The 25433-nt window shown below is 42.2% G+C and overlaps 1 protein-coding gene across 1 annotated transcript; it reads right to left on the bottom strand.

Annotated features, from left to right (window-relative positions):
- Positions 1-1074: 1074 nt before the first annotated feature.
- LOC121624632 (melanopsin-A-like) lies at positions 1075-23440 on the bottom strand. Its single transcript, XM_041962428.1, has 11 exons — positions 23318-23440; positions 17286-17422; positions 16991-17124; positions 13408-13611; positions 10762-10933; positions 10212-10373; positions 8652-8759; positions 7130-7301; positions 6814-7005; positions 4460-4531; positions 1075-1646 (listed from the first exon to the last, which is right to left on the bottom strand). Exons 1-11 carry the CDS (start codon positions 23438-23440, stop codon positions 1449-1451), a joined length of 1674 nt encoding a protein of 557 aa, XP_041818362.1. The 3' UTR covers positions 1075-1448.
- Between the last annotated feature and the right edge of the window lie 1993 nt (positions 23441-25433).

Raw genomic sequence — 25433 nt, 5'->3', positions numbered from 1 at the left:
AGTGCTAAAAAACAGTGCTTACTCACACATCTGGTAGAATCAGAGCAACGTGAGCTGTTAAATGTGGTCATCTTAGCTCTGGCTGCATCCACCAGCTCCTGAGAAAAAATTCTATTTGCTGCTAAATGTGTGACATTTTTTACTTCAACTCTGACATTTTGCATCGTGTAGGTGCAGTTACAACCTTTTTCCACCGGGCACGAGTGTGTTGCGTTCTGCTTGCTGTGTGTTTTTTGAAAATTGGCTGCATTCTCTAAGTAGTTCATGTGTTGGACTTCCTGCCCAGCTCAATGTGCTTTGTGCAGCGCTGGATATTTTCAGCAGAGCAGAGAGGCGCTTCTGGGATGCTTCTGAAATGCATTGCAGCACTCCTGGTGCAATCTCCAGCGCCATCTTGAATGGGTGCGATCAGCTCTGGCGGGCGTGTCTCAGCCAGAACACGACGCAGCCATGCCGGGTGGAATCTGCAGGTTAGCATGCTCACAGTTTTATATTGTTTTAGTTATGAGAACCAAAAGAATTAGCTCCAAGTGGCTTAAATCTGCATGTAGCTGCTGAGTATGGTGTTGATTGGCAGGGGGATCAGTAGTGCTGCCAGGAGTCTTTTCATTCAATGCAAATATAAAAACTACTGCTAAATGCATTTGTAATGTCAGTATTTTTAGTCTCACATCCTCAAGTATAGTAGAAAAAAGAAGAATACAAACCATAGAAACATTTCAGGTCGGGTATCAAGAATTGGTTCTGATTTGGAAATGTTTTCATATTAAAAGATGGTGAAAAAGCATGATTTTAGAAAGTTTGAACCTACTGCGTTTCTGTCTATCACAAGTTGGGCATGCATTAACACATATAGTGTTTAAAATATGGCTCATAAACGTTTTTTTTAATGTCCACAGTCGTCGTCATCGTGCCCCAAACCTCAAGGAAAAAACACGTTTTCAACATTCAAACATTCAACTGCTGCATGGCAAGACAAAGAAGACTTATACTTTGAGCTTGAAACCAAAACGAATAAGAAAATACATTTATAACTCTTCAACTCAAATATGATGATAAGAATCTGGAGCACGAATAAATAAAAATCTAACTGATACTCAACCCTGGACAAAGACAGCTTTTCATATTGTGTTTTTAAGGCTAACCTGTTGCCTCCGGCTCCGAGGTAAACCATCTCCAACCACCGTGATATGTCAGACAAAGTGAAACACGTTCATGTGCGCGAATACGCACACTCGCATTTAAATTTAAGTTTAGTGGGCATTCGCGCTCGCATACTCACACTGTGCTGTGCAAAAAAAATGAAGAAGAGCATGCTCTGGTTTTGAGTTACCGTGAATAGCGAACAGCATGCCGGTACAGAAAAGTCTCATGGAGGGAGATACTGAAATTCACACACACACACACACACACAGTTACACACTGTTGTTACTCTTTTGTCCAGCTGTTCATGGCAAAGCTGTAGTCTCCAGCCTGGCGATATCAAGGGGCTCCTTGGCAACCGGGCAGTAAGTTTTGGTCAGTTTGAGGTTGCCATGGAAACCCGGCGGACTATGCAGTATAGACGGGCTGGATATAGAGGTGACAATGACGGATGATGTCTTACACGCAGTCCTTGGCCCTGACTCCTCCGTCACGTTCTCCAGCTGTGTAGGCAGAGGGAGGAAGAGACAGAGATGTTCAGGCTTTGAGGCTCAGACTGTTTGATGTGAGTAGGTGGCTGAATGCTTGTGTGGAGAAGAAAAAAAAAAACCCATAGAGATGGAGGTTAGAGGAGAGAATGACGTTTAATCAAGTGTTGATGGGATTTGGCTCAGTGCAGCTCTCCTCCACTTGACCTGCCAGCACAAGACATGAAAGAGTCACCGCTGATCAAAGGCATTGATTGGCTGGATTGATGAATGGCGCTCCCACAGCACTCTTGACGGAGTGTGACTGTATTCACAGGGTTGACCCCTGGGATCAATGGATCTGCTCTAGAGGAGCAAAGTACTCTAGCTGAGGTGTTAAAGTGAATCTTTTGTAAAGGATAATTCTGTTTTATTACAGCTTTTTGGCTTTTTGGCATGTTAAAAGATTAGCTGCTGCCAGCTGCTGCTTAGCTTAGCTTAGCATAAAGACAGGAAAGGGAGGGAAACAGCTAGCCTGCCTCTGTCCAGAGATGGTAACAGAATTAACCCACACGAATGTTGTCTATAGATTTACAGGAAGTCATTACTCCTAGCTAAGTCACAGTCACACATAAAACCCCTCATAAAACCACAACTTGTTATTTTTAGCATTTAGAGAAGCGAATCGAGGCATGCTAGCTGTTTCTCTGTTTACATATTAAACTGATAATAAGAACTTATTTGCTGTTGTATTATTGTTAAACAAACAAACCTTATTGTGGATCAAAAAGCTTAATGATTTTTTTTGTGAAGGTCTTTCTTTTTTATAAGAGCAGCTTATCTGAAGTTGGGTGATTCTTTGCAGTCAGTCAATAATGTCTGAGGAATCGATCTTTGCGTCAATTTACTCTTTTGTATCGACAGCAGACGGCATCCAAAAGAGACAAAACAGTTGGAAACATGGTGTCTGGGTGTAAAAATGAACAGATAATGAAAGGCTGAAGCACCTCTTCTTTTGATTTTCTACAAGGTTTCATTAGCACTGATGTCAGAGCAGCAGGAAGTGAATGAAATTGGACAGAACGGAAAGTACGATTGATTGGATTAACTAGAATGGGCAGGAGGAAAAAAAAAAAGGAAGCACTAAAGAGATGCCAACCATTTTCTCATTGCTTCACCCTTAAAACAGCCTGTTCAGCCACACAGTCAGAGTTATTTTCAGCGATCTATTTGAAATGTGGTAGAATCATTGAGCAGTGTTGGAGAATGGGTGACATGCCCCTTTAATAGCCCTTTAACAGAAATGGCTAAAACACCTGGGCAAGACAGATGGAAAAGGTTACCGTAAACAAATCCCTTGAAAAGAACCAAACAAAGCAGGAATTTGTCTCACGAGCGGCGCCGTGCAGCAATGTAGCTCACACTTTTAACCAAAAAAAAAAAAAAATGAAGAAGAAGAAAGAATTGATGTTTCCGTTCACCAGCACTGTGCGATCTCTGGGAGTTGATGACATTGCTAAGACGACTTAACCCTATAATGCCTGACCCAAGAAATAATGGACAGAAAATTCTATTTTTTTGAATCTGAAGACTTTATTTGGCCCTTTAACAATAATAAAAAAAAAAAAATTAAATTAGCAAATATGTTTTTTTTTGTTTGTATCGTTTTGAGCAAAGTTTTTACCATATGGTAATGCAAAACGTTTCAGAAATGCATGCATCAAATATGATAACCACGGCATTATAGGGTTAATTAACTGAGCAACGATGAAACGATGAAAAACAATGGAAACGTGCTGTTTATGTTCGTTACACGTATAAATGTGAGGATGTTACAGTCTCTCCGGTGGCTGTTCAAGTCACACGCTTCATGTATGTCATGATTTATTCACTGAGTCTGTTTCCATTGTGTATTTTACTCAATGAATCAACTTTTCTACCTCAGGCAGACCTAAAAACGTTAATGTGATATTTTGAGATTTTCTCGAATTTTGGCCTTGTGAGAGTGAAAGTGAAATAAAAACAGGTGGATGAAACCAACCTACTGACAGCGACATGTCTTCAGTCAGACTCTGTTGTTGCTCTGTTCCAGAGACCTCCACTGGTGTCCAAAAGCTCCAAATAAAATATTCACAAAGCCACAATGTTTCTTCATATTCTTCATGTTATGTCATATTTTTCTAGTTGTGCCTACAGACCGAAGTATCAATTAATTTGTCATGTAAGAAGAAAAGCATCTGCTTTTAATGAGACACGTTGAATTTCTGCTTTAACAAGAGAGTTTCATGATATATTAAGTGAAAACCTTCTTGTTATTATGTTTGTATTTTGGTATGTGGTCATAATAAGAAATACATGTTGTTATGTCATGAAAAATATCTTGAAATAACAATTTTATTGTCACGAAGGCAGCAAGACACTGCTGCAAGACATACTATCAATATATAGTGTGAAACTACTGGTGAAGCTACAGCAGTGAATAATGAGTGTTTACTGTAACAAACATCGATAAAGAAAACAAAGTACAGTTGTCAAGGCCTTCAGCGGTATTGATTTTGAAAATCAAGATGCTTAACAGATACAGTAAATGACTGGACTTCACCACCATAAAAAGACTAATGAATGAAAAGAATACACTTACAATTAGCTGAGAAGTAATGACTAGATTTTGGACAACAGTGGAGTTCTTTGGCACAAACGTACAAGCAACATCAGGCTTTTTCTACACAGACAATAGTTGTTAGTACGATAAAAATGTTGATTTTTTCATAGGATTTGTTGATTTTCACGATGCAAAACAACAGACGCCACATGTACCGCACAGAGCGAAGAGTAAGATAGACTCTTACAGTAGCAGGCAGACGGCTGGTTGGCTGCACACTGATGTCCGACATGAAGATGTCTTCAGGTTCCGTCAGAGTCTGAACAGCATGCACATAAACACAGCCATTTAGTGTTGGCTATAATCACAAGGTCCCGTGTACTGTTTGAGCCCACGGGTCACATCATAACTACATGTAGAGCGACTTCAGATCGGGATTTCAACACAGACCTTTCGCACAAAGGAGCGTCTCTCTTGAAAAGTATGCAGTGATGTTTCTTAGTAACAACCACATGCAGCAATAGCATTAGGCTCATCATTTGTGGTGAAAATTGGGGCACCTAAAATGTCACTGTTTTCTTGAAACCAATGGCGTTATGATCAAAATTCATTTTTGAAGGAATAGTTTGACATTTTCTGTTTATTAATGTTACTGCTGAAAGTTTGATGAGATTGACACCACTCTCAAAGTTATAGCCAGCAGCCAGTTAGCTTAGCTTAGCATAACGACTGGAAAGAAGCAACTCTGGCTCTGTCCAGAGGTGATAAAATCCTCCTACCGGCACCCATCTCTGAAGCTGGAGTCTTGTCATCATTGTGAGGTTGCCAGGCAACAAGCTGAGACTCCAGGATTTCAATGGGCCCAGCTAAGACATAGTCCAGCACATAAACCCACATAAAACCAGTACTTTAGACAGATTGTGCGACCTTTGGACAGAGCTAGGCAGCATCTATCGGTTTCCCAGCCTACTCTGGATCCACTCCTGAACCACGAAAGCCCCGACGGCTGCATTACCATGGAAACACTGTGGGTCCCATGAACTGAATTTTATGAATTTACTGTTTATCAGACCACAAATGAAACAAGAACTAGCTAGCTAACTGTTGATTTTACAGTTTCACATGGTTTCATCTAAAGTGAGTTGGAAAAATGCTAAATGCAGCCAGGCTAGCTGTTTCCCCCCCGTTTCCTGTTTTAATGCTAAGTTAAGATAGCCAGCCTGTGGCTTCATGTTTAGTTTATAGACACGAGTGTGGCATCAATCTTCTCATTTAATTCTGCAAGAAATGTCCAACTCCTGTCCAAAATGTCCAAAAGTATCGGGCTAAAGTGAAAGCGAAAGTACTTCAGAGTTACTGCAAAATGAAATTTGTTTGCAAGAGATCAAGTAGGCAAACTGTGATTATCGACAAAAGTAAAAGTTAATATCCTCCGCTCTGTGCAGAGATGGAGGCAGATGGAGGTCACAGACTCCTAGACAATCAGCCACCTTCGGCCGCCAGCAAGTGCAGTACTTTGAAACATGGGGCTGCGTCATGCAAGCTGTGGATTAAGACTGAAACACCCAGATTATTGGATTAGTCTTGGGACCCTCTGTAATGGAGTCCTCAGTGAACCTGACCTGCATGGCAGTACGCCCGTATGTGTGTGTGTTAGCTTATGACATGTGGGTTACTTGTGTTTTTTTTTTCTGTGAACTAAGATGATTACAGAGAGACGGAAATGCTCCATATATTACATGTCCCAAACAGAATGACCTGTCGCTCTCCATTGATGCTTAGAAATGTTAGAGACATTCGCCATTGTATGTTTTCCATCCTTTACATGCTCCCTCTGTAGATAGAAAGGACTCAGTCTAAGGTAACAACAATTTAAGGATTTTGATTCTCAGGTGATTACATGCTAATGAAACATAATTATGAGAATTATACTCGACTTCTGCCAGTGGATCCCCTAAATCTTACACACTGGTCCTTGAAAGCACTTAGCCTGGTGTCATGTGGTCATGTTACTCCAGTCTGTGGGGATGGCTTTTAGACAATCATGTCGAAGTCATGCTAGTCTGGGTGCAACTGGATTCTGTCTGGAACCTTAATTTTTATGACTTAATAAAATATGTTAGCCAGAATCCAAAGCAACATGGCAAGAGACACTGAAACACTGGGATCACGAAGTCAAATCAAACTACCACACGACCTGATCCGATTACACGCTGAGGAATACAACCGTGGAGAGCCTGGACTTTAAGAGGGCTCCAACTAACCTGACCTCGTAGTGTTTCTTGCCATGAATACCGAACATAAACATGACGTCTATCGAATTTAACAGGACTCTAAAACAATATGACCTCACTTCTCAAATTCAGGCGGAGAGGATTAAGATCAGCCTTGACGTAATGCCAAAACAGAAGCAAAACATCCCATCAAAAATATCAAACTATTGTGGGAAAAGTTCAAATAAGCCCTACATGACACTCAATCTCAGCCTGACCACACCTATCTCGCACTAATAAAGCTAGACGTGTATGACTAATACATACTAATGCACATTAGAGTGTGTAAGTAACAGTATGTTTACATAAGCCGGGCACCAGAACTCACCGTGACCTGTGAGAGGAGACATATGGCCGGGTCAGTGGGGTTGTGGGCGGCAGTTCTCTCAAACTCCCCGATGTTGTGACCTCTCACCTTTGACCTCTGGCTGCTATGACGCACCTGTTTGACATCACTGTACGACTGACGACTGACGGGCGTCCGAGACGAGCAGTCCTCCTCCGTGTCTGAAAAGTGGGCCTGAGACAAAACCCAGACAAAACCACAGACACACGAGACTAAAATCATCAACTCGCAACTCAGTGCAGCGGTCATGGGAAGTGTACGACAGTGACATACCATATTAGATATGAGATACACTCACTGATTCGCTCTCAGACAGGGAGGAGTTGCGGGGCTTGCTGGGGCCCTTGCTCTCTGATTGGCTGGTGAGGGTTGATCGTCGGGTGGACAGGAAACTGCTGCTGCTGAACCGGTCTCTGCCAGGAACGCACAGCAGTACCCCGAGGTAGGGAATATACTTGCTAAGCGCTGACCTGAGAGAGAGAGAGAGAGCGAGAGAAAGGCTCTTGAACAAATTTTATTATATGATAGTGAAGCGTGGGGCCAAGATGAATTAGCCCAATTACACCTTTTAATTAGGATTCTTTTTAAAAAAGCAATCAAATTCTGCACTAAACACATTTAAACACATTAAAGCCAGTGACCCCAGCTGCGACATTACACAGCTCTGTGCTGCCGAGAGGCGAAAACGGGGGAGAATCTCCTCAGCCAGCTTGTTTATAGTTGTGCATTAAGGGGCTGTGGTACAGCTACTGAGCCACTTAGACGCCATATAGACTGTAAGATAAGATAATCCTTTATTACCCCCACAGCAGGGAAATTTGCAGTGTTACAGCAGCAAAGGGGATAATCTAATAATAAAAAGCATCAGTTAAAAAGCAAGACATGATACATATAAAAAAACAATATCAGTAAAACAAGGCAATGGCTGAGTTCACATCATTGTACAGGTAATATTGATATTGCCCAATTTAGTGTGCACTGATATCGCACACGGGTGAAGTTGCAGTTTCGGTGTGTATGGTCTGCTGGGAGCAGCAGGAAGGAAGGACCTGTATTATCGTCATGCACCCTGTCAAAAATGTAATTACATGTTGTATATACTGGATTTATTGTATTCAGAACTGAACTGAAAAAAGCTAATTTCTCCACATGGACATTAAACTATATTCTGCTCTGTTCCATTCTGTGTCGGGTCCACCAAAGCTACCGAGACCACAGCTGAGATCGGTCAGCTGCTGTTGTTTTTTCCCTCCGAGTTCCTGAGATTGTTCATCGTGAAGACGACACGAAGTGCCTTTCAGAAACACACATCCAGCAGAGCCTTTCTTGTAGCTCTCAATCCCAAAGTGAATGAAAGAAGAAACGAATCTAAAGCTGAACTATAAATCTAGTCTAGTCTACAGTAAGACTGTCATTAACCCTCAGAGTCTAGAACAAATTCATCTTAACAAGCAATGACCTTGGAACACCTCAAGAAAGTACACCAACCAGCAGCATCTTTACACATCCTTAAACATTTGTAAGTGGGTATACAGCAGGAATCCTGAAGCATGTTAGTGGGAATACTGCATATACTTGTGTATCAAACAGGCTACACCATTCCTTGCACTGTAAACTTCTACTGCACTGGCAATACTATACTTAATTATCGCCACACAAATAAAGCAAACTTGATTTTTAGAGAGATTGAGATTGATTGAGAAGCATGATCAGGTCTCCAATAAAGCCTGAGTAAATGGTAAATTCTGCATAATGTTACTTCCATGCCATTAATTTAATCAGCTGTTAAAGAAACTGCACGGGTTAGATGCGCATCCTACCTGTATTTGGGATGTGTTATGGCGTATATGATGGGGTTGTAGATTGCAGATGCTTTGGCGATCACAGCAGGAACAGAGTTCATATACGGAGTCAACATGTCAGCGTACCTGAGAGAGGCAGGAGAAAGGGGGGCAGGGGCAGATGTGGTCAAGAGGAAGAAAAATGAGAGGAGGAAATGAGACACATTCATGTGAGGAGGGCAGTGGTGGGTGTGTTGCCTGGTGCAGAATTAATGTTGTGGACGCCCAGTCGCTCACTTTCAATGCTGGATTCATGCTTTTGTTTAAGATCCCATAAAATGTGGACTGAAAACAGAAAACTGTATTTTTATTGACTTAGTGGTCAGTAGGTGTAGCATCTGATCAATAAGCTGCCTTTCACTCTCATTAGCTAACAGCTAAGACTGTCTGATGCCCTGAGGCCAGCACTCGGAAGGAAATACATATTGTGTCATAGAAACTGATGTGAATGTGAAAAACATGGTATAATCCACAGGCATGGCAGTGAACAGGATTCACTGGAACTACTTTCTACCAAAGAAATTCCCCTTATGGAAACAACAATGAGGTCTGTGGATGGTCAGCAGGGATGCTGCTGTTGAATTTATATCTGCAAAAAACCTACCCGCCCACCAAACACTAGCTATAAACACAGCATTGACATTATCACCTCATGAAGCTGACATGCTGAACTTGCCTATTTACACATCCAGCAGCTATGGAGCAACATTATCATTCATTTGGAGTCCTGTTTCCAGCCGCCTGATGAATATAAGTCCAATATTCCCTCTCTTTTCGCTCTGTTTTTGGTCTCCACCAACTCCCGAGGGAAATATCCGGCTCTTTAGCTGCTAAATGACCCACGATGTTCACCAGCTAGTCGCTGTACAGTGTTTGTCACTGAAAACGGCTGAAAAATTACAACAAAGCTGAGGGAAGCTGCAGATTCAGGTGATAATTCTTTGACTTCTTTTACATTGTCATGTAATAAGATGCAATGATAAAAATATTGATTATATCCTGTTTAGCTAAGATCTGTCCCATGATCCCATGGTCATGTACGTATATGGTTGTTATCACGGAGACTAGCTCAATTCACCTCTGATGCTTTTAGAGCTGAACAGCAGAGACTTTACTGCCTAATAACCATTTCATCTGAATGTGTCTGAATCAGTATTGATATCCCACCTTCCGGGCAGTTCATGCCAGTATAACAATCAACTTGCAGGGGGCTTGAGGCTTGGCTGAGATAACGGCAGGTACTGTAATCCTTATACCTTCACTCACATTGAGCAGAGAGTAAATGCATGCCTTGCCGTAATAAGCAAAGCCACTGGATGTTCCCTCCTGCGTACATACCCTTGCTAAACCTGCTGCCATCACAGCCCCTGCCCAGTTAAACCGGAGTGATAGATGCATGACCTCTACCAGTACTGCTTTATTAACATGAACCACGGGAAGATATAGTGCTTCGCCGGCTTTCAGTTGGAGATGTTTTGACATTACTAGACTGTAAAAATGTCTTTAGGAGGCAAAGTACACACACACACACACACCTACCCTGCAAATGCAGTGAGGGCTGCACAGGAGTAAGGGGCCCAGGAGATGACAAATAGCAGGATGACGATGAGTGCGATCTTGGCCATCTTCCATTCGCTCTTCATCTTATGGAACCTCTTTGCAGAGTCTCTGGTTCCCTCACAATTGATCTTTGTTATGGCTCTGTCACACACACACACACATATAGTTATGAAGCCTCTTTGTTTTGCTTTTGCTTTCAATGTAATGTTTCAATGTAATTTTTTTTCCCCTCACAAGGGCTTTTAATATATTTTTCCTTCCAGTTAATTCACTTTGTCAGCTAAGGTAAATGACTTAGACATATTGGTCTTCTGCACACACAGACAATTTCCTCATCACCTTCATTGCCAGTTCCGCCCGCACAGGCAGTATTAGTGTTCTGGTTGAGTGAGACATCAGTGAAAATCGATAGAAAAACCAAGACACATTGTTAATCAACAAGACATCCGTGTCAACACTTGCACAGTGCGGCTTCAGACACCCATGTGTTTAGTGATGCATGTGTGGGTGCGTGTGAGCATGCACCAACCGCGTTGTGTGTCGGATGGCTCTGAAGATGCAGCAGTAGCTGAAGATGATGATGGAGAGAGGGATGAAGAAGACGAAGGTGAAGAGCAGCATTGTGTAGGAGCGGACAGAAGGGGTAAACGTCATGTAGTCCCAGGAACATGACGTCATCAGACCCTCCGGGACGTAGGCACCTGTGGGAGAACACTCGCACTTCAGTGGTTGCTTCCCACGCCGTGAAGCCTTTTATGTTTTTATATTTCTGTATTGTATAACGTCCTGCTCCTTCCTTATCTGTAAGATCTTGAACTACTTGCATCTGTAATAGGAACACATCCATCCTACTGTCCTCCAGGTGTGCAGTCTTGATAACGATAACCTGTTGGTAGAGTTGAATTTGTACCTCATTTGACATTCCAGTTGTCAGGCTTTAATAAATTCATAGTTTATAAATTCTACACCTTCACTATCAGCTGTGTTGGTCTAATCACCTTTCTACTTAACTGATTTGGATCTCAGTACTTCGAAATTTACCTGGCTGCTCTACTGAAGGTCCCTCAGTTGACACACAATTTGACCAAAAAAAAAAGCCAGATTATTAAAAAGAAACTTTGGGAAATATCATTATTTGCTTTCTTGCCAGCAGTTAGATGAGAAGAATACCACTCTCACATCCGTTAAATATGAAGCTATGCTACGAAATGGGGGGAGATAACTGGCACTAGATGAAAACTAAAGTTAAGGGGTTCATCCCCTTGGGAGCACGAATGACTCTACTAAGTTTTACGACAGTGTATCGAATACTTGTTGAGATATGTCACTCTGTGTTGGACCACCAGATTAACCAAGTGGCGTTGCCATAGTAGAGTCATGTCGTAAGCACTATTAATAAGCACCTACAGGAGATTGCTTGACTAAAAGTGTATCATGCAAATGTATGCAGTATTCTGTTAAATGTAATAGCACCTGTCAAGCAGAGGCTTTAATATATGACTCTGGGACCTAATGGGCCCATGTGCATAATCCATCAGAAAAAGCAGTTGGAGCTTTCTTTCTGCACTCGTGGTGTTTGGTACGCACACCAAGGCTTTCTTCTATGTTGGACTACATATTTCATTTCACACAAAATCAACAAAGAGAATACACACACACCACTGTGGCTTCACTCACACACGAGAACACAACTGACCATTGCACACACACACATAACGACTTCTGAATATCATATAGCAGCAGACTTTGAAAAACACTTTCCTTTTCTCCAGATATGGAAGGAAGCCATAAGTCACTTTTATTACATGTTGTGTTAAGTTGTTGTGGCAGTGGGGCTCCAAGCCTCTAGAGAGTTTTTAGTGAAAAACAGCCACTGCAACAGAGTAGATGCAGGGTGGCAAAACATGTCCGAATGACGTGTAGCTTCTGTTTGAATATCTGTGGTCCAGTCTCTCTATTCAGTGGACGTGGAAGTGGAAGCAAGCCATCTTTCGTGTAAGGAACGAATGGAATACTAAAAAGATATAATTGGCTGTCCCCAAGGATGCAATACATTATAGAGACAGAGCCTACAGCTAAATCTTATCCACAAGAAAATCGCAATAATCCACACATTCTGAAAATAATTGGAACGCATTCAAAGAATATGTTACACAGTGTGGTTGTTGTAATGGCATATGTCCTTGTATATGTACTGCATCAATAGATCGCAGGTCATGGTCATTAGGTTTAACTTGGTTTGATTCATGACTCTGAGTTCATCAAAGATTCATTTTTGTCCTGCGTAGTTCCTCAGGGCTCCATACTGGGGCCTTTACTGTTCCCTGTCTGCATGCTGCATTGCACAAAGACACAACACTGGTGAATTCTTAAGCAGCTGACACTAAGTTGTACCTTCCCTTGATCATCACAATCTCGAAGTTGATGACCTCCATGAGTGTCTAAATTATATAAAGTTAGGTGCAAACGTGTGTGATGTTTGTAAACTTAACCAAATACCTTCTGTGTTTTTTTGTGCCCATTGATTCTCCCATAATTTCTGTCTTGTTTGGACAGACATCTTGTATTAAAAGTGAGTTTTGAGAACAAAGCTGTTTCCTGTCATCTTAACAGTTCAGCATGCAGAGTCTCTGACCAGGTTGTACTGGTGAAATTATTTGTCCTTAAACCTAGAGAATTTAATTTCCACCTCTCTGGCGTCTGCTTTCTGCAGGCTTATATTAAGTCAGACCCACCCAGCTGAAGATAGTCAGGCGATAAAAATGACAAATGACAACCTGTGATCGTGACAGCAGCTTGTGTTCAAGTTTGATGGTGGAAAGAGTAAAACAAAGTTTTAATAACCTCATAGATGTTGACTTGTTAACACCAACATACAGTGCTATTTACAAAGGAAAAAGAAAAGCTAGCAGGACACGACCTCATCATTAATTACAGTTGGGCTGTTGCAGTGTTAGCTACGGGTAAACATGAGGTGATCTGTCGTCTGATAAGTCATTTTACTTTACATGTGTTTGGCATGTTGACAAAGGCGTAGCAGTACAACTTTCAGCAGGAATTACACATATAAAAACAGCCAGTGAGAAGCACTAAGACAGAGCTCAACAAACTGAATTCTTCAGAGGAATCACACAGATCAATTATGATCCATTTTCAAGGTCTCAGTTGTACTCACTCCAGCCAAAGAAAGGGGGCAGGCTCCAGCCCATAGAGTACACCCAGGTCACAGCCACAATGCTCTGGGCTTTCCTGTGCGACATCACCCCCAGGGAGGCCAGAGGCCTGGTGATCACCACATACCGGTCCACAGCAATCACCATTAGTGTCATCATACTGCAGATACCAAACAGCGCTCCGCAGAAGGCGTACAACTCACAGCCTGGAGAGAGAGGTAGTGGAGAGGATGAACAAATACGTTTACTGACTGAAGCTATCGGGATAAATGCATTTTCTGGCAGTAGCACCGACAGCTATTTAACAAAAGCTGGGAGTACTGCAGCGGACTGTGTTTTAAACCTAGAACTCAGTTTTATCAACAGTTTTGGATAGGAACGGATGGCTTTATGGGTAATTTCTGTGCTGTTTTGTCAAGTGAGCATCTTCCTGCCATATTGGATCTGTTGTATTCTTTGTTAACTTCATATCAGCTGGTGAACATCTGTTACACACATGATCCATAATTCCTTTTAAGTAAACTACCATTAAAGCAGCTATAACTGATATATCAGCCATGTGAAAACAGTGTACTATTGATAATCAGCAAAATAATAACAACGATAACATGGAGTCGATTGTACAAACGAACGTAAAGATAATTATCACCTGAATCTACAGCTCTTCTTGCCTTTCAAAACCTTTGTAGATGATTCCCACTTAGATTTTTACATAATCAAACAGAAAGTCTATTGTGTACACTAACATCCATATAATGTTAACCCATTAGCTCAACATGACTGCCCTCTGGTCAGACTTAACATGCTTTGATCTTGTAGGGATGAGAGAATTACAGAGGTACTGATTCATTTGTCATCCTGTTTTGTTTTGTAGTGTGAGTGTAGTGTCTTTGCAGCGGCCTTTTCCTTGCACACTTCTTGCATACAAACTTCTGCTCTAATCAAATACGGGGTAAGACAGAGAAAGTGGGGCAAGTTCAAACTGCACAGTCGTGTTTAAAAATGTAAATATTAAAAGTAGTTTTTAAATATTTAATACATGTTGAACATACTTACTGTATGTAAAACAGTTTATAAACCTAAACTCTAATACTGTGCATGGTTTCATTCGGAGACTGCCACAGTGTTAATGGCCTCTAGCCTCTTTCTTTATGCTCTGTATGTGCTGTTCTCTATTGAGTTTATCATTATGCTACATGTATCCATTATGTATGAAGAAATCTGATGCACATGTTCAGGCACGCATACAGATTTATGTGCAAGCCTGCACACACACACTGACACAATACGCACAAAGACAATGCAAACACTCCATCATCACTTTATCAGCTGCTGTCCCTTCAGTCCCTGAGTGTGTGATTACCACCGACCTGTAACACATCATGAGCTCACAGCACCAAGTCCTCACATCCAAGACAAAACATTAAATGTGTCGCCTGCGTGAAGAAACTCACAACTTAATATAAACTGCAATGCCTGTACGTTTGTCATCCTGACCGTCTGCGTATGTTTGACAGCCCTTGTTAACTTACTGAAGCTAATGAAGTCCAGATTGGCTCCCAAGGAACAGCAGATGTTCTCCAGAGAGGAACAATAATTAAAAAGTCCTGAGGCATTTTGTCTAACAGCAAAGTTCAGTGCGTTGTGGTCAAGTCAACGTATTCAACCAAGTATCTGTTAAACATCTTAGAAAGGGAAGGGTCATTTAATAAGGTCCTACAATAAGTTGCTAGCAGCAAATCTTCTCTGGAAGCGTTAATGAGTAAGTGTGTTTCCATGCACCAGTTTTTATTTTCAATTTGCACATAAATAAAACTGACTGGATGCACAGAGATGTCATTAAAACGTTGAAATATTGCAAAAAAGTTTTATGCCAAGTAAAAACATTGGTGCACTGACAAAAAACAAAATGAGGCAAAATACAATTGAAATGGCATACATGTCAGTGTGAAGTACATTGCATAACAGAAGCTTAAGGTGCTCTAACTGCCCTTTCATTAAGACTCATCCTTTGGCGATAATGAATGTCTTTCCAATAATTGTCAAGGTTGTTCACTGTTGTCGCCATGTTTGTTCGCAATTTGAAGAGGGACGAGGGGGGATGCATCCCCGTGTTAGCAACATGACCAAAATGCGACCCCCCTGTTAACCTGCCTCTCTATCCGGAGCAGCAGAGAGCATGCAGGGGCAGAGTGGTTGTTTAGTTGAATATATTAGTCCAGTCTGCCTCACTCATTGATCCTTTATCTGACTGAGTCTATGGACTCGACCATGGCTCTGAAATATCAGTGGCCTAATAACAAATCCATCTGGCTGATGGATTTGTTATTACGCATATTTCTCTCTGTCCTGCCCAGTCAGTATCATCTTGGATCTACTATATTATTTAAACCATATGCTACGTATAAATACTCAATTCTATACTATAAACTATACTATATTGTTGTTATATTGTATACTATATTGTTGGCAAATGGTCGTGACAAAATCGCGATGTGTAGTTGGAGGAAGAGCGAGAGAATCATAGAGGCACACTGCTGCCTGTAGTATTCCTATAATATTCTATAATAGTTCTATGGGTAATCTGTGCTCCTGAAAATACACCCCCAGATCCATGGGTGTTGGGGTGAGCTAATCCTAGCTCTAGCCCTAACCTTCTCACTGGACCACCCCCTTTTAAAAATGAACAAATCACAGACTGGTTGTTGTAGTCCCGAGAGCCAATAAGCCCAACCATTAAAAAGCTTACAGGGAGTTTCTATGAATTCTTGTAAAACAGGACGAACAAACACAAATAAAAGGTCGGGCAAAATTGACTTCTTCTTTGTGATTATTGATTCATTTTTTATTTCTCTTATTATCTACACCTATTTCTCTTTCTGCCTTTTGAAAGGGAACGGCAGGAGGAGAAAAGGTGGTTGGGGGTTGGTAGTGGTTAGGAAAAAAAGCGAGAGTCCTCTTGCAGAAACCGCCATTGAGAGCTGAGCTCCAGATCTGACAATGATTGGCTGTCTTCATCAAGGTCAGGACAACTCCTGAAGGAAAACACAGCGCTCCGACTATCAGTGTTTGATCAGTAGAGTGTGGAGTCTCTTTGACCCTTTCTCTCTGTCTCTGTTCCCACTAGGTTGCACACTGATGTATAATACACACTATAGCACAACCCCCTGCGAATGCACTCATGTAAAACATGCATTCTTGCTTGCTGTTTGTGATCGATGGGATTTGGATACTCTCAGCCTCTGGTGTTGCTTTTAGGCTGTAGCAGAAGAGGGTGATGGAGGAGGGCAGGTTTGTGTGTGTGTGTGTGTGTGTGCGCGCGCACAATTTTAATTGAACCGTAAGGTCACACTCAAAAGGGTCAGCAAACAATACAGGTCCCTATGGTATTTAGAGCGTGTGCACAAATGTTAATGATGTGTATGTGGGCACATACATAAAAGAGTGTATATAATGTCAGTAGTCTGTGTTTAGGTTGTCATTGTCACTCTGTGCAGCAGTTTTAAATATAACACATGTGTAGAATGTGTTATGTCGTAAAGCTGAAATGTTCAACCTTCAAATTACTTTGTGTGCATGTGTTACCTTTTTTCCCAAAGATCCATCGCTTGTGCATGCTGGTGATGAAGAAGGTGGGCGTCTGAGTAAGACACATGAGGAAGTCTGTGACTGCCAGGTTAATAATGAAAATATTGGATGGTGTCCGCAAGCTCCGGCTCCTGCGCACGCACGCACACACACACACACACACACACACACACACACACACACAGCTGTTGAAATATTACTGTTAATCTAATTAGAAACTTATGAACTTATGAATAAATCAGTCATGTCATTATCACATATATTCTAATCAGAAATACATGAAGTAAAGCACCTGCAGAAGGCATAAATGACCAAGAGGTTTCCCAGCATGCCTGTGATTCCCACGGCCAGGATGACAACGCCGATGGTGTAGTGAGCGTGGTCTGGAACGTCTACTGTTGGAAATGGGTTGCTCGAAACCATGGAACCCTAGCAACAGGAAAAACAGGAGGGAATGGGTTAATTTGTATTAGAATCATGATATCAATTAGACTGAACAGTGCTCATGTTAAATGTACTTATTATTCCACCACTGCCTACAATGAGTGGTTTAAATATGGTTTGATTTATTCTTGATCCTTAAAGATGTGGCTTTGGTTTGGTGGGTACACATTACTTAGTGACAACAACTGTTCGGTAAATCCCTGGAGTGAGAAAATCCACTTAGTCTGGAGCCCACTCTATACACCACAAATACATGCCATTCAAATTACCATTTAAAAGGATATTCAGCAATATAATTAGGGTAATAATAATTGGTTTCCAGTGTTAGCGTGAGGTTTAAAACATCACTCTGGGAGCAATCTACAGTACAGAAGTACCCACTCTGAACAGCTCCGCCTATTTCATGAGCTGAGAGGAGATGAAAGTCTCTATCTATGCTTTATGCTCCAGTAACTATTTTGTTTTTGAAGGTCATGAAGACAATGACTTCTATCGATCCCTGACAGCAACAAAGAAACTTTACGAGGCCTCCAGCACAGCTTACATGAGCTGACTGTCAGTTACAGCATCTGTAATAGGGAATGGGAATCACGGAGCATTCAGGGGCGGCGCCGCCATTTTTGAGGGATAGCGTACAAGCCGTCATTATCTGTCACTGTCAGTCGTTCATCACCAGAAATGCATTGAGTCCACAGAAAGACGAATGTCCATATGAAGAGAAGCTCTCGACAGAGGCAAAGGAACAATATATTATACAAAAGTTTGTTAGTGACAGGGTGGGGGTAAGACAATGTTATGCTAATTGAATGCTAATAAAATGTCGGCTAATCATGCAGACTTAATCTACTGGCGTCTAGCAAAATGAAGCAATGCTGGCCTAGCTTTGTGTTTGACTGTACAATGCAACATGTCGTGCTTTAAACCTAAAATCACACCAGAATTGATCTATTTTAACTTACACAACTTAAATTACATCACATACGTAACAGCAACATACTTATTTTGACCCACAATCTTTTCTTAAACCTAACAAAGTAGTTTTGATGCCTAAACTTAAGCAAACCGTGACAGTTTCACCGAGTTAACCACGTGAGGACAAAGGTCCGGTGCGCCTGTTGCAGTGAACAGTCAAACAACTTAAATGCTGTCAGATAAACAAACATCTGTAGTGAAAACTGTAAACTTATACATCCTATTTTGTAAATTCTTCACCTGTTACGTAATTTTTACAGCATCCACATATATCATCATATTTCTGTCTAAAATGTGTGCGCAAGAAGAGATACAAAGAAGCACAAAATGGCAATACTTGGAAGTAGCAGCATGTCAGAGTTGTATTTAAAGGTACAGTGTGGAGTTTTTGACCACTAGGGGTGCTATGGAGCAAAGTTTATACGAGTGGGTCCTTGCTTTGTTTGTATCACGCTCCCACGAGGCAATGGTTTCATGCCATTTCACTGATTGAAAGTAGGTGGCGGTAAAGTGCAATGTGTCAGACTGCGAGCTCGTAAACACAGACGTAGACAATTTTAAAAACCGCCTTGTCTTTGTTTTCACGAGGACGTAAAATGCATCGAACACGTCAGCCCTCAAGGATTCTCATAACGTGTTCTGATGAGAAATGCTGAATGTAAACAGAATATTTGTTTGTTTATGAGAAAACACCACAAGACACGTTAAGTGTGGTACTTGAAAAATTGCACAAAGATATCTCATACACCTTCAGTTTACTTTAGAAGAGATGCCAGTCGAAGATACAGCGACTCTCTCAAGGACAAGACATCTGTTTAGCATTCTTTTGAAGTTTCTATATTCTGCCTCTCTGTACATCGCTTTCTGAACTCAACAAGAGCTTGAAGGCACCATGTTTGTTTCCATTGTTAACTCCCAGACTGCTTAACATTGTATGCAAACGTGCATTTCCCACACACACACAAACACATGTCTGCGTACAGCGGTGGAAGAAGCAGGCAGATCTTTCACTTAAGCAAACACGGCAATACCACAGTGTAGAAACTGGATTGGATTATAATTATTAGTGCATTAATGTGCTAAAAAAAAACAAAACAGCTCCCTAAAAGCTGGCTACCGGTCAGTATTAGGTTTTCATTTCACAGCAGTGTTTAGCTTGTGAGAAGCTGCTGCACCTCAGAGCACACAGCTCTCCTGAGAACTGGCTTCAGAGGTGGTGACACACTCCCCTGCATTTACACCTTCCTTTTGTCTTCAGACACACACACACGCAGAAACACACTCCCGCTCACCAGGACCGCTTCCACTGAGCCAAACCTCCCTCGCCCCACTGTTCCACTGGAACACACACGTCTCCTCTCATTAATCCTGGCCGCTGCATTTAAGCGTGCGCGCGCGTGTGTGTGTGTGTTTGTGCGCATCTGCTGACACTCGTGTGCTCGGGCGTCTGACATCTGTTTCGGGAGTCCTACATTCCTGCAGTGTCACACTGAGCGGAGGACGTGCGAACAGTAAAGTGATGGAGTGGTTGTGGTCACTGAAAGAATGGACAAGTGCAGTGAGTGAAGGTGATATGCAGATGTGGTGTGTGTGTATGTGTGTGTTGAATGTAAACACGCTTCCAGTCTGATGACGTCAGCTGTGAAGTGGTGGATCACCCTCAAGGTCTCCCTCTCTCCCTTGCACATTCCTGCCAATCTCCCTGCTGGATCTTTCTGGGACTCCCGATCACTACTAATACCCCCCTTCACGCCTGTTCCTCTGTCCCCTAACTCTGTCAATCACTCCGTTCCTTCCTCTTGCTTTCTCTCATTTCCTCCCTCTCTCTCGCCTAGCTCTAGAGGCTCAGGGCCAGATTAATGCCGATCACACGGCGAGGAGGAAGGAGAGGCGCTGCGAGCGGCGTGGAAGTTTCCTCTACACAGTGTGTTTGTGTGGGATTTAAAGATGGAAGTGGTGGGTGGTTATATCTCTCTTTACTCTCCCCTCTGTGAGCATGCACTGAAGCCATGGTGCCAGCGTTTCTGGGCTTCCCTTCGTCAGTGGACGGCAAGTAATATGAATGTTCTTGGTCTCGTGGTTATCTAATGCACAGCAAATTAGACCAGGCAAAGACAAATAAACTGAGAGAGAAAGAAGAGCGAGAGAGTGACGGAGAGGGTGAAGGAGAGGAAGAAATTGGAATTAAAATGCAAGCATATGCATGCACATGCAACAGCAACGCTGGCACGGACACACGTGTTTGAACGCTTCCAAACAGATGAATATGTGTGCACATGTAACAAAATGTAGAAAACTGCATCACTCCGTAACATCCGAGACTAATTTAACAGACGCGATTGAGGGGCTTCTCCCTGAACAGAAAAACCAGCTGTAACGACACCATTATCACACTTAGAATCAGCGCGGTGCTTCATTCAGAGCATAGTCGTGTTTTCGTTAGGAACGGGCCTGTAGCTGCTCAGGCGTCACATTACAACAGAGAGCCGTGGAACAATGTGACTCTGTGAATGAGCCTTAACGAAGAGCTTTCACTTGCATGTCGTAACTATAGAGCTGTAGGTGACAATGCAGTGTTTTTCTGTGGGCACTGAGAATTCTGCATTCTCATTGGCTGGCACGTGTCCATTTATTCCTAGCAATCAGGCAGTATAACAAATAGAGGTATTTGTTAAATCTCTATCTCGATCTAATGCAGGTATTGTCATTGAGCCTTATATCTTAATAATATATTACTTTTTTTATTATTACATGGTTCTGCTGTCCAAAATAATCTGTGCCAAGCAAATTAGAATTAAGAAGGAAAACAAAATGAGCTATTAAAACGTTTTGACACTGGAGTACAATTAATTGCACTGAAATTATCATGTGATTCTGCATAGATTTGCCATATCCTCACATGATTCTTTTTTTTTCACATCATGTTATTGATTTCCACCATATTGCCCAGCCCTAAAATGGACGCAGATTAAAAGATGATGAAAGATTTTAAAACAACTGCTATGTTTTTCTCAGGTGTCCAGAGATTTAACAGTATTCATGAACGCTTCACTACCTGCGCAGCTGATCTGCTGCTTACTGATTCTGCCACGCGTCACAAGCATCAGTAACAAGTCGTTAATCAGTTTGCACATAAATGGTTATCTGTGACTTCAGAGGCAAAGCAGCGATCACACTCTAATCAACTGCAGATCAGAGAACATGATCCCAAAGGAGCACACGCACACTTGTTTTTTATTACTTATGGACACTACATAACCATAAGCACTACTTGCCTAAACCTGACCCTAACCCAAATCGTCAACCTAAAACTGAATGATTTGGGTTATGGAGACTTGTGTTTTGTCCCCATAACTACACACACACACACACACACACACACAATCACAAATCCACATACATACAGTCACATCAGCACTCACATCATTTTCTTTCCACAGACACACCCCTGCACAAAAGTGTGTGTGTGCATACACACCTGCTCACATAAGCATTTATAAATTCGACCCATATTTTTTTTTAATTATCCAGAGATTGTAGATTTGATGGCTAATTAACAGAGATAAAGCAACAAACGGTGGTAAAAAGGGAAAGAAGGCTCCAGAGAGAAAATTTTTTAAAGGGTTTTTAAATGAAAACCACACTTAATGCCGAGTAGAAGATCCCATCTGTCTCAGCCGAAGCTAGCCTCGGGCACTGCTCCAGTATCGGCTTTCCCAGCACTCCCACCGTGAAGGCCAGGCCACAAAATCTACAGAGACTGAAGCCTGCAGGACTCAACTTCAAAGTCAGCGTTCACACTTGTTGAACTGCATTTACTGTAGCGTTGCACCCATGTGTTTCTCAGTATGTCTTTCAAACAGCTGTGGCTCTCTCAAATCAGAGTCAGTGTCCTGTTTTAAAAGGATTTCCTGAAGGCAATGCGTAAACTAATCCCACGCTCAGACACAGAGGGAGATGGATTCTGGTCCAGCCATGAGACTTGGCAATGGACACATTCTTCCTGCTGGTGACCACCAGCAGTGAAAATGTGTCAGTGAGACTGCAGAGGGGATGTGAGTGATGTCAGAGCTGATCTGATTACACGCCTTTAAGTAAACAAAAACAACAACAGCAACAGTATTTTAACTTACAACCAGCAAGCAAAATCAGCACACAAACCAGCAAACCATGCTTTGACGCTGCCTTGCATGTGGTAAATTGAGATCAGGGATTATATGGGACTGGAAGCCTAAAGGACCAAATGAGTCTACAAACGCAAAGTCACTATTGAGTACAGACACGTCCTCCGAAATTGTTATAGGAATACAGGCAGGAGATGAAATCCGTAAATTCACAACGAATTGATATGATTGTGCGCAATACTGTCACAGAAATTCATGAATGGCATTTTTTTTTTTTTTTTGACGTGCGCACAGACGATGCCACAAAAAAAGCGCACACGGAGGTGACAAATACCTACAACCACTGCAGCGTTTTCTTGCCATTTCCTACAATAGTACAAGCCAAAGAAACACAGGACATAAGGGGATCTGCGCTTCACTCCTGCCTTCATTCAGGTGCGGTGCTGAATGAACGGAGCGCAGACGCGCAGGAGAGGATGGTGTGATTCGTTCATTCACTCACAGTGAACCTCTCCCTCACACGCCTCCCCTCATACGGTATTCCTCAAATTTTATGAATGACCTGGCGGAGGGATGAAATGATCAGCTGTAGACGTGAACCCGACAGTTTCTTTGCTGTTTTGCCAGATGTGGGGAGTTTAGCTGCTCTGGATCGGATCTTGCAGCGGTTACGCGTCGCTGCAGCGCGCGGAAGCTCTCCGGTCACACCGCGGGGTATTCCTCCAAGCAGCCAATAACAAAACAAAACAAAACAAAAAGCAGTGGCACGGGGATGGATACTTACAGCTGTAGCGACTGGGGTCAGCTCCATGAGGCGGTGCGGACTGATGGAGCTGATGTTCAAGGGTGCCCGGGCGGTCGGGTCCGGCGTGGGGATCCCCGGTCCAATCAGCAGCTTGGAATCCATTCCCGGTCCACGGTGGTTAATGAAAAGCGGTCGTGTGTGAGATAAGTGGACCGGAGAGGTGAAGAGTCTCTCTGAGGTGGTCTAGGAGTCCAAGTGACCCAACATCATCGCCACCCTCACTCTGGCAGGGCTACCGGTAGTACAGCAGCTGTGGAGGGGTGGGAAAGAAGTGCTCTCCCTCCCTCCCTCTCTCTCTCTCTCTCTCACCCTCCCTCTGTCCAATCCCCGCTCCGGGGATGCCTCTGATTGTGTCAGCAGGCCTGTGTGCACAGATAGAACTGGCAATTTTTCTGTTTGTTTATTTAACTTAAAGGAATCCATGGAGCAGCTTTTCCTCTCACATCAATGCCCCCTTTGTTTGTTTTCTTTGCCCTTTCCCCCCCATTTTCAGTTCCCCTTTGCTCTCTCCAATGCAAACAGATCAGCCAGGTGTAAAAATGAACATCAGTATCGTGCAAAGAAGCACCAAGAACACAGTTACAGTCTCTTTTTGTTCCTGGCATCTCCTGCATTTGCGTAATAATAAATACAATCTGTATTTATTGTATTGCAGAGACGTGACTCAGACAACTGCTTTGGCTTCTGAATGAATCTGTGGAGAAAGGTCGAGGTCGCAGTAAGAACATGCTACTGCAAAGACTAAAGGAGGATTGGAGAAATGAGTAGATAATGGAAGGATTAAAAAGTATTTGTTTTTTTCAGGTTGCGTGGGGTGATTTGGACAGATATCCAGTGTGTGCATGTAATGTTTTAATCCCAAAGGAAAGAAGGATGGAGCTAGGAAGTAAGAATACAGACAAAAAAATGGAGGGAGGTATTCACAGACAGATGAAGATGAGGAAAGTTAAAGGGAGTCTTATTCTCTGTTATTTTTAGTTCATCATTACTGCAAATGAATTGGTAGTTTGCCAGCAGCTCGCTTGGTTAGCTGGATAGTTAAGAAGTCTGTGTTTACTTAGAAACAAGCATTATATGTTGTGCGTCACTATATGTCATTGAGTCGAGTTTCCCAGATCTCTTTAATAGATGTTGTGAGTGCTATTTTAGCAGGATTCTGATTAGGAAAATACCCAGATTGAAACTTAGAGAACTTTATTTTCGATTAATTGATTTAAAGCTGCAGCAACTGATGTTTTTGGCCACTTGTGGTCAGCGTAAACAACATAAAGGAATGTTAACATGGAGCCTAACACTCTGATTGTAATTGGTTAAAGACAGATAGAATAAAAATGCTCCATACAAACACCTGAGCCAGAATAAACAAGCCCAAACTGACTGAATTTTTAATCGGCTGCAGAGAGGCAGCTTAAACCTTTTCACAAACTGATCAAAAGAAAATTGTACCATGTAAATGATTTAACCGGATGACTTTCTGTGCTTTGTTTTTTCACCACATGACCTCCGTCTTGATGTAAATGAATGGGGCTGTACTCTTTAGAGTGCCGTCACTTGAAACAGCTGCCTACGGCAGCCAAAGTTGACGCTGCAAGTCCGGTGAGAGTGATGTTTCTGAAGCTTTTAGAGTCAACTGCGACCTCAAGTTGTGACCATTTTTTATATATAAAAAAATATTGATTATTTAAATCTAGACACTTACATATATTTCACCATTTACTCAAAATTCAAAATGAAGAACTACATTTTTCTCAGTATGGCTGACCTATAATAAAAATCACATTTGTGCGCCTGAATGCATGCACAGCTTCATGCCAATGTTATTTTGGTGCTGCCACAGGACAGACTTTACAGAAACAGCATTGATGGAGATCAGAGATGCTTTAATCCGTGTATACCTGCACTAATTCTTCTGTCTCATGATGTCTAGAGAGGACACATTGAGCGAGAGCGACCTGCAGCAGGAACATGTTTGTTTGTGACTGTAATGGCTCTCAGGTGAACAATAAAGCAAGCCTTTCATCTCTACACATCCAAGATGACATTTAGCCGAGAGCGCTCTACCATGTGGACAGAGAGAGCGGCAGAGACGCTGTAT

The sequence above is a fragment of the Chelmon rostratus genome, chromosome 21 (genome assembly GCF_017976325.1).
Source record: "Chelmon rostratus isolate fCheRos1 chromosome 21, fCheRos1.pri, whole genome shotgun sequence".
NCBI lineage: Eukaryota > Metazoa > Chordata > Actinopteri > Chaetodontiformes > Chaetodontidae > Chelmon > Chelmon rostratus.
Note: the sequence above shows the minus strand (reverse complement) of the source record. Positions and strands in the feature narration are given on the sequence as shown.